The sequence below is a fragment of the Lipotes vexillifer genome, unplaced genomic scaffold (assembly GCF_000442215.2).
Source record: "Lipotes vexillifer unplaced genomic scaffold, Lipotes_vexillifer_v1.1 scaffold914, whole genome shotgun sequence".
Taxonomy (NCBI): domain Eukaryota; kingdom Metazoa; phylum Chordata; class Mammalia; order Artiodactyla; family Lipotidae; genus Lipotes; species Lipotes vexillifer.
Window position 1 is genome coordinate 2316040 of NW_006780388.1, and position 9547 is coordinate 2325586.

Consider the following 9547-nt stretch of genomic DNA (forward strand, 5'->3'; position numbering starts at 1 on the left):
AAAAAAAAAAAAAAAAAAAAAAAAAAAAATACAAAGACTACGTGTTTATGATTTGCTAGTGTGATCAGTCACGATCTCTTTAAACGTGTGCCTTTTTGACTAGCAGAGAGGTCAAACCTGCTCCGTATTTTGACTGCTTGTATTTATTTCCTTTTTTGAGTACACTGAGGCTCTGTGAACTTCTACAGGGCCTTACTATTCTTATTGATTAGTGTGAGCTTGAACTAGAACCACATTGTTCATTGTTGTATTTCTTGTAAACTTGTTAAGTGCCTTTTTGAACATAAACATTACAACGTCCTGTGATGTGTCAGGTGGGCCATCCCTTTGTGATTTCTTCCCTAGCTTTTAAGAGCAGATGACTCTCAACCCCCAACTTGGTGGGGTGACAAGAGCAAGCGTCTACCAGCTTGGCACAGGGGGACTTTCTTTGATTTATCTTGAAATAATGACTTCTTTACAGCTGCACAGGGAGAGTGTCTGAAGAACGCCAACTACAGACCCCTGATGTCCTGGTTCCAACACTGGACAACCTGGTGAGCAGGTCAGATAATGAGAAGAGGACAGCATTCCACACACCCATCTGTTCTAAGGAGCTCTAAGTTCTGTAGCCAAGATGCATTCCCTACAGGCCAACTTTAGGGAGCTGTATAAATTCTGATGCAGATGTAGTCCACAGCACTTAGAAATTAAGTGGTTGGCTGTCTTAGATGCAACGGGCAGAGATGAGGAAAGCGCTTCTGGGCTCTCCTCCCTGCACACCCTAGAGCTGAACTCCCTTAGACTCAGTTCCAAACCCTGGGCCACTCTTACTTCATCCTGGGTGGGAACCTGGCAGTGTTGCCCCCACGTCCCCACGAGAGGAGGTGTCAGGACAAAGGCCAGCTCCCAGCTCACCTGTGCTTCCCAGCAGCCTTTGGCAGCAAAGTCCCTGAGTTTCCGGAAGCTGTGGAGGCATCGTCCGGGATCTGACATCTGTCAATGGGAGAGTCACCATGCCCTTACATGGTCATATCTCTGGAGAAACTCAGAACCAACCCACAGTCTTCTTAAATGTTCCCCCTGACACCTCCAGAGGGTCCCCAGCTGTGCTTTCTTCCCAGCCCTTTATCCCCCAAATGGTGGTGGTCGTTTCAGGGGCAGTGCTGAAAGCAGCCCCATGACCAGCAGCGACCCCGGCTGTGGTGGCAGAACCTTGTCCAAGGGCTACTCTGGAGATTGTGCCTTTGGCCAACATAATCCATTCTTTCCCCAGACCTAGGCCCACTCACATCCATCTTTCTGTCACTTTCCCAGAGGAGGTACGAGCTGGTCAAACACCCCTGATTAGCAGACTCTTCAAACAGGTCCCGGGCCTGCTTCTGTTTCTCTTCATCCTAGAATAAGTACATCTAAGTAACCACATATACTGTTCTCATCTTTAATAAAATGAGTTAACTACATTAGAGTAAAAACAACTTCTCTGAAGATACACGATTTGACAACCAACTCGTGAAGGCAAGCCCACGAGTTCTGCCCTCAGGCCCTGCTTCCTCCTGCACGAGGTCTGTGCTGGACTCGGCTCCGGGCACTGCCCAGACGGTGATGGGGGAGGGTTTCCCAAGGTCTTCCAGCTCCTCGCTCATACTAAGTGTCCCTCCCTGCTGCTGTCAGAGCACCTAGCACCAGGAGCCACCACCTCCCCCAAGACTGCTGCAGAGGGGGTTCCTGAATCACAAGGCTCACTAAGTAGAGAGGTCTGCGTGAGTAGTGGGAGGGAGCCGCCAGTAGCAGAGCCATGAAACAAATAGACCCGGGGTCCTGTCCCGCTCAGACACTCTTCCTGGCTCCACACAGCCTCACAGACAGGGCTCATCTTGGCTTTGAACCCCGGAAGCCCCCTTCTGCTGCCTTTCACGCAGTTCCTGATTCTTGGTGCTTGAAGCTGCCAGAAAGGCGAGCAGCACAAAAATGCAGACCCGCTGTGCCCTGCGTGCTCACCCGGGCCAGGACGCCAAACAATGCAGGGCCCCGTGGGATGGTGGAGAGGACTCACCTCAAAAAGACTCAGCACTCTCCCCAAACAGTGCAGTATGGACGCTCTGTGAGTCTAGAGAAAGGAGGTGGAGGAGGAGGGGTGACTGTCAGCGGACAGAACTTTCCGGGGACTGTCCCTCCGTGTGTGGGTCCTCCTTGCTCCCTGCCCAGTCCCTCTGTGCAGAAGACCGCTCCCTGATTCCAGGCTTCCGCCAACTGCTTCACAGAGCCTCAGTCCTGCCTTTCCAGCAGTCGACCCGTCTGCAGCCCAGCCCCTCACCCGATTCCCCTGACCCTGGCTCCGAGGCCTCCTCTCCTGCTAGTCATTAGCAGATGCTCCCACATCCGCACTGTTTTCTGTGCCTCCACTGCTCTCGGGTCCCTGACTTTACATGGTCCACAGCATCTCCCCTCAAAGTTTTCTCACCGCCTTTGCACAGCAAAGGAAACCATAAGCAAGATGAAAAGACAACACTCATAATGCCTCACAGACAGGGCTCATCTTGGCTTTGAACCCCGGAAGCCCCCTTCTGCTGCCTTTCACGCAGTTCCTGATTCTTGGTGCTTGAAGCTGCCAGAAAGGCGAGCAGCACAAAAATGCAGACCCGCTGTGCCCTGCGTGCTCACCCGGGCCAGGACGCCAAACAATGCAGGGCCCCGTGGGATGGTGGAGAGGACTCACCTCAAAAAGACTCAGCACTCTCCCCAAACAGTGCAGTATGGACGCTCTGTGAGTCTAGAGAAAGGAGGTGGAGGAGGAGGGGTGACTGTCAGCGGACAGAACTTTCCGGGGACTGTCCCTCCGTGTGTGGGTCCTCCTTGCTCCCTGCCCAGTCCCTCTGTGCAGAAGACCGCTCCCTGATTCCAGGCTTCCGCCAACTGCTTCACAGAGCCTCAGTCCTGCCTTTCCAGCAGTCGACCCGTCTGCAGCCCAGCCCCTCACCCGATTCCCCTGACCCTGGCTCCGAGGCCTCCTCTCCTGCTAGTCATTAGCAGATGCTCCCACATCCGCACTGTTTTCTGTGCCTCCACTGCTCTCGGGTCCCTGACTTTACATGGTCCACAGCATCTCCCCTCAAAGTTTTCTCACCTCCCGGGACCCTACAGGGCTCAGCCCACCCAGCATGGCCTGCCCTACTTGCACCCCTTGCCAGGACTCACTTTCTGCAGCTGGCACTCCATCCTGAGGCTCTCGTGAACCACGGCCTTGCAGCAGCTTCCGGACACCGACCAAGGTGGGCGGATGAAGAGCCAGATGAAGGGTGCGGCGCCCACATTCAGGCGCTCCGTGAGACTGAAGAAGCGAGAGGCCTTCAGCCCGTTCACTTCTGCCCGGGCCTCATCAGACACAGACACTGAAGAGACGGACAGAACACAGCCCGGGATGTCTCTGGAGGAGGGGTGTGGGAAGTTCCCCAGTCTTTTTGGAAAGTTTAAAGCCTTAAGCCGCTACAACGTGAAGTTGCTGGTGTCTTAGGACAGAAGAGCTGGGATGGGGGCTCCTCCCTTTTCTTCCCATGTTTTATGAACCAAGTGCCCTGCGGCCCCTCCCAGCAGCCTGGATTCCGAAGATCTGGGAAGGTCCCCCCGACGTGGAGGCATCAGATGCCCACCCTCCTTCCTGTGGGGAACTGCTGCTCAGACCTCTGTTAACGGGTAGGGGGTTTCTTTGTGGGGTAATGAGATAATGGCTACAAATTGAGTGGTGATGGCTGCACAACTCTGTGAAGATACCGAAACCACTGGACTGTACACACTAGACAGGTGAGCTGAGTGGTGTGTGAATTTCGTCTGGGCAAAGCCATCTGACAGGAGGGTGGGTGCAGGACTGCTCATCGTCTACAGGTCCAACAGTCCTGTCAACCAGCTGTGACCAGGGTGACCTCTCAGTAAGACGCCAGGTCTTTTAGAAGCAGAAAAATGGCGACTATACCCAAGTCTTTATGCATCTTGGGAGCTGGGACAGGATGAACTGCAGGCTCGCTCCTTAGTGTGCTCAGCAGACAGGCAGGAATTGGGAGAGGGCCGCACCAGGTTCTTTCGAGGAGCACCTGCCCCTTAGGGGTGAAGGAATCTAGGTACCAGGCTGGCTTTGACCTGTTTGTACTTGCCTCCCACTTGGAGCCTTGGCTCCCTGTGTTACTGACACTTGGCATCAGGCATGCTTTGACCACTGCCCCAGGTTCCTCAGATGAGCTGTGGCCAAGGAGAGAAGCTGGGGTCCACGCATGGGCTGTGGTGTTAACTAGGCAGCCAGGGAGGGCTGGCTTGCCTGAGTAGCCCACATTCTGAGTCTCTGCTCAGAGTCACTCGTTGTCAACTGAAATTAATGGTTCTTTAAAAAAAGAGGCAACTCCCCCAAACTACAAAATCAAACTTCATCCATGGGTCCCTGAGCAGGATACCTCTGGCACAAGCTCCCCAGGGGGGACGGTACACAGCCAGACACAGCAAGAACAGCGACTAAACTGCTGACACGGGCAAGAGCTCATGCTTGTTCTATTAGGTTTTTTGTTTTTGGCTATACCACACAGCATGCAGGATCTTAGTTCTCCAACCAGGGATCTAACCTGTGCCCCCTGCAGTGGAAGCACAGAGTCTTAACCACTGGACCACCAGGGAAGTCCCTCATGCTTGTTCTAAAACGTCAGTACCAAGTGAGGTGAGGCCAGCCCCAGCTGTCAGAGCACCTAGCACCAGGAGCCACCACCTCCCCCAAGACTGCTGCAGAGGGGGTTCCTGAATCACAAGGCTCACTAAGTAGAGAGGTCTGCGTGAGTAGTGGGAGGGAGCCGCCAATAGCAGAGCCATGAAACAAATAGACCCGGGGTCCTGTCCCGCTCAGACACTCTTCCTGGCTCCACACAGCCTCACAGACAGGGCTCATCTTGGCTTTGAACCCCGGAAGCCCCTCGAGGACTTACGGCCTTCATTGTAGAGGTAGGCTATGCCCAGCTTCACAGCAGCTTCAAAATTCCCTTTTTCGGCAGCCCTAGAACATTAAGAACATGAAACATCACATGATTTTATTCCATAAAGGTTATGTTCCACCACAGCACTTAAAACTACAGTACCTATTTTCTGAACAGAAAATATTTTTGGCAATGCAGCTAAATATCAATTATCCATGACATGCTACAACATGGGTGAGCCTTGAAAACACACTTGTGAAAGAAGATAGACACAAAAGGCCACATGTTGTATGATTCTACTCATATGAAATGTCCAGAAAGGGCAAATCCATAGAGACAGAAAGCAGATTAGTGGCTGCATAGGGTCTGCGTTACTACAGGGAAAATAGGGAGTGACTGCTAATGGTTATGGGGCTTCATTTGGGGGTCATGAGAATGTCCTAAAGTTAGATAGTGTTGATGATTGCGCAACTCTGTGAGCATACTAAAAACCATTGAGTTGTACACTTTAAAAGGGTACATTGTGTGGCTGGTGGACTATGTCTCAGGCAGCCTGCCTGTGACCACTGGCACACTGCAGCTTGCAGCCCCTCTGGCCCTTCCTCTAGGTCCCAACCCCAGCCAGGGAGGTAGGATCAGCCAATGAGTATAATGTAATAGGATTCAAATTGCATTGTTCTGACCAAAAGAAGAGGGCTGAGGAAAGTTTCCACATGCAGGTGACCTGCATCTGAGTCACACACAATGGGTCACAGCTCAGGTGGACCCTTCAGAAGCACTGCTGTGACTAATGAGAGTCAGGCCTGTGCTGGTGGTGTGGATGACCCACGAATGTGCTGGAAGTTGTGTGACTCGATGGGTGAGGTCGACAGCCCTCAGTCACTCCCTGGGGGATAAGGTGTTGGTGGGAGCAACAAGCAAGAGGAAAATCATTCCCAGGTCAGGCCTTGAGACACAGACTGGCATAGTAGGGAGGCCCAAAGGTGGGAGAAAGCCACGCTCTTCTCTGGGTGCAGAGATACCTTTCAAAGAGCTTCAGGTTCTTTGGAGAAGGCCACAGCTCCTGGAAGCTGGCACATGCCCACACGCTGGCATGGTTATCCACCAGGTACTTCAGGTGGGAGTGCACCTGAAGAACAATGGAAGAGGGGGAGTGGTGGTTAATCAAGGGACCTCCCAGAAGCCCCGCTTCTGGAGCTCTTGAAGACAGGGTGTAGACAGATGTAGGGTCTCCTGTTTCCCTCCCCACCCTAGCAGTAAAGGCCCAGCCTCTGTGTATCAAAGTAACTAACAATTGCTTTGAATAGAGAAAAGAGCCCAGAAACAACTTTTTCTGAGGCTCTAAAGATGGGGACAGTGGTCCTGGAAGGGGGAATAAGCACCTAGGCTGAGAAAGGGGATATAATGCTATAATACCTGCAAGGATCAGGGAAATCAACTCTAATGGGAACAGGTAGGTCAGAAATCTGTTTTGAGCTCCTCTACTTAGGGTCTTGCTAGTGGGAGCAAAGCTGGGGCCTGCAGGTCAGTGGGGGCTCTCAGAAAAGACTGAAACACATGACACAGCCTCAGGTAGGACTTCTGTCCTGGGTGATAGCAGGAAGTGCCCAGGCAGGGGGCCCTGAGCACAGGTGAGCATTTTAAGTGCTAAAGCTTCCACTGCCATTGGAAATTCAGCACCTATGGATATTATGAACGCAATGGAGGCAGGTTTGGGAGTCAGAGAAGTGGGTTCTTACTGGTGTTCCCCCACTAATTTGCTGTATGCCCTTGGTTAAATCACTCAAAGTGAGGCTTCAGTTCCGAAATCTGCAAAATAACTCCCAGAGTCCCTTTCAGTGCTGAATATTACATGGGCTTTGTCCTCAAGAACATACTATTTTTCTTCTTAATGCTATCTTATTTCTTGAGGGATGCAAATTTCACTGCCATAAAAGGGTATTTTCTCTGTCAAAATAAACATTACAATGAGCAGACTCAAACCTTGCTGTCCTACGTTTTAGCTTTCTGGCAATCAGAACAACCTCAGGCATCTATTACCAACATCACCGTTGTTTCCTCTACCCTCATTTGTAGCCAAAGTTTTTGTTCTGACATTTAAGACACGAAGCCTTCATGGTACAATATCACCAATGATGCCAGGCCTGACACTATTTTTATCTGACAACTTACAGCTCGGACAGCGAGGATGTCTCCAACAGAAAGCCATTTCAGGATATGAAAGAGCACATCTTCAGGGAGACTCAAGATCGTTAGGTTTTGGGGTCTCCTTCTTATTCTCCGCTTTGTAGGATAACAGAAACACTTGGCACACCTACAGTGGATCACTTAAGAAAAAAAATCAGAATGGTCTAAGTGATGTGTTGGAAACGAGTTGTGCTGATATGAAAAGTTACATCTGAACATGATTTAACAGTTACAGTCCTCTGCCCCAGCCATATTTACAGTCCTAAACAAAGATTAAATAAAGGAGTAGTAGTGGTACAGAAGACATCATTATTCATTCAAATATTCAGTAAACATTGATGGTGAGTAGTAATCATGTAACCTGGCTATTGGGAAACCTTCTGATCCAGAGCCCAGATGACAACCAGGAAGGGGGAAAAAGCAGCCAACACTGATGATGGTTAGCCTTGCATTTCACTCTCAGGGAGGCGCCTTGACCCTTACTGATCTCTTTGCTTCTATCTGCACACATGACTAAAATGCGTAATGTTAATAAGGATCTGTGGACTTGAACAGTCTGGTTTTCGAGTCCAAACTAGGAGGGTCCACCCTGCAGAGAAGCCAAAGGTGGACTTGGAGGCCAGGCCTGTCCCAGCTCTGCGGATGTCAGAGCTGCCCAGCCAGTCTCAGTGTCCTCTCTCCCCACAGGAGGTCCTTCCAACTTCAACTTCAGCAAGTCTTTGCTGACTCTAAGCAGACGACAGAGAAGCTTGAGGCAGGAGGAGCCCATCACCTACAATTCACCTGGTTTCCCACCCGTTCCTTCCTCCAGTCCCGACAGGAGGTGGCTGCTCTCGCACCCGCACGACTCCCTCCTCAGGGCTTCTTCCTGCCCCCCTCCCCTCGCTCTTCACCTGGGTCTTCCCATCATCAATTAACATGCTGCGAAAGCCAAGCGTACACACAGGGCGACCGATACCTGCGTTTTACCGCATTTTTCTCATCCCCTTGCTCTAGGACAGCCACGATAATAACCACGGAAACCTGAGCGGCGCTCACGGCCCTCGACAGGTGGCAGACCCCGCGCGCCGCTTTCACCGCTTTCACGCGGAGCAGGGCGCTCCCGGGCATTTAAACCACGCGCCGGGCGGGCGCCGCCGGGAAGACACGCACCCCGGGCCGAAGGGCTCGAGCCAGCCCTGCTCAGTCTCGAGGCCGCCCCGCCGCGCCCCGCGCCCAGCGCTCACCGCCTCCGCTCCCCATAACCGTGGCTGCCGTCGCCGCAGTCGCCGCTATCTCTGCCAGTGCCGCCTGCCGGCCCAGAGCGCGACTCCCCACGCAGGCGCAGACCCGCCCGCCGCCCGCCGGAGTTTTCAAATGCACCAGGCGCTCTCATTGGCCCGCCCGGGGGGGGCGCGCGCCACTGTTCGGCCGGGCCCCGCCCCCTCCCCCCACTCGGGCTCGGACGCTCTCGATTGGCCGCGCCAGGATGCGAATTCGAACGCCGGCTGTTGATTGGTAGAGCTTGCGCGGCCGCCCCGCCTCCCCGGCCCTGGCGGGGATCCATAAGGAGCGTGGCTCCGAGCGTGGCTCCGGGCCTGGCTGCAGCAGCGTCTCTGAATCCGCTCCGGCCCGCGTGGACCTGGCCTGTTCTGGGCTTAGGCCTTGTGGTTGACTCGGCGGCAAGAGGTCCCGGCGACCGGAGGCCACGGCGTGCAACGGTTTGTCAGTGAAGGTCTGAGCGGACCGGCCGCGCCTCCGAGCCCGGGGTCTCGGAGCGGGGACCCCGATGTGGTCTTCTACCTGCGGGGACGCAGGCTAGCCGGCACCCGCGGGCTGCGCCTCACCGAGGCTGGCCCTGACCTTTCCGACCCGCACCCCGAGGCCGCACGCCCTGCTTCCAGCCCTTGCTTCAGGCGAGGAGACCCCTGGTTCAGTGGCCGAGTCGCTGTTGGCATAGATCGTAACGCAGAAAGTGGAGTCCAGAGACCTGGTGCTCGAAATCTTCATTGACTCATCCAGCACGTTTGACTCCGTCTTCCCTTGAAACGTGGCTCACCCTGGACCCCCTCCTCCATCCCTGCCCAGGGCAAGCCCTCACCTTCTCACTTGGACTAGATATCGTCCCCTGTCAGTCGCCAGTGTCTCCTCATGGTCACCTGGGAGCCCAACTAAAATAGAAGTGCACACCTGCTTGCTTTACTGGCTGCTTTCAGCCACAGCTGAGCGTTCTGTTTACTCAGGTATTAGGCAGTGCCCACCCAGTCTGTCTTTCTGGAACCAGCTCACATCCCACCTCTTTCATGAGACCTTCAGACATGGAAAGAAATGCAGTCTCCTGGGAGAAGTGTTTGATGGAAGAGGACAGAATGGCTTTTCCTGGAGAAGCCGGGGAATCTGGGTCAAGACTCTCCTCCCCCATTTCCCTACCGCCTCAGCCAGCACTCTGTCCC

General features: G+C 53.5%; 2 protein-coding genes across 2 annotated transcripts in view; both read right to left on the reverse strand.

Moving 5' to 3' along the window:
- Nucleotides 1–8357, reverse strand: part of CCNF (cyclin F) — a 19756-nt gene extending 11399 nt beyond the window's left edge. The window contains exons 1-8 of the mRNA XM_007453530.1: nt 8342–8357; nt 7101–7255; nt 5951–6057; nt 4941–5008; nt 3178–3371; nt 2699–2752; nt 1272–1376; nt 898–975 (exon numbers count right to left, since the gene is read on the reverse strand). Coding sequence (XP_007453592.1) covers nt 898–975; nt 1272–1376; nt 2699–2752; nt 3178–3371; nt 4941–5008; nt 5951–6057; nt 7101–7255; nt 8342–8357 — 777 coding nt within the window. The remainder of the gene's footprint in view (nt 1–897; nt 976–1271; nt 1377–2698; nt 2753–3177; nt 3372–4940; nt 5009–5950; nt 6058–7100; nt 7256–8341) is intronic.
- Nucleotides 8358–8486: 129 nt separating this feature from the next.
- LOC103074207 (ATP-binding cassette sub-family A member 3-like) overlaps nt 8487–9547 on the reverse strand; it is an 89228-nt gene continuing 88167 nt past the window's right edge. The window contains 2 exon segments of the mRNA XM_082930981.1: nt 8487–8897; nt 8958–9042. Coding sequence (XP_082787107.1) covers nt 8487–8897; nt 8958–9042 — 496 coding nt within the window.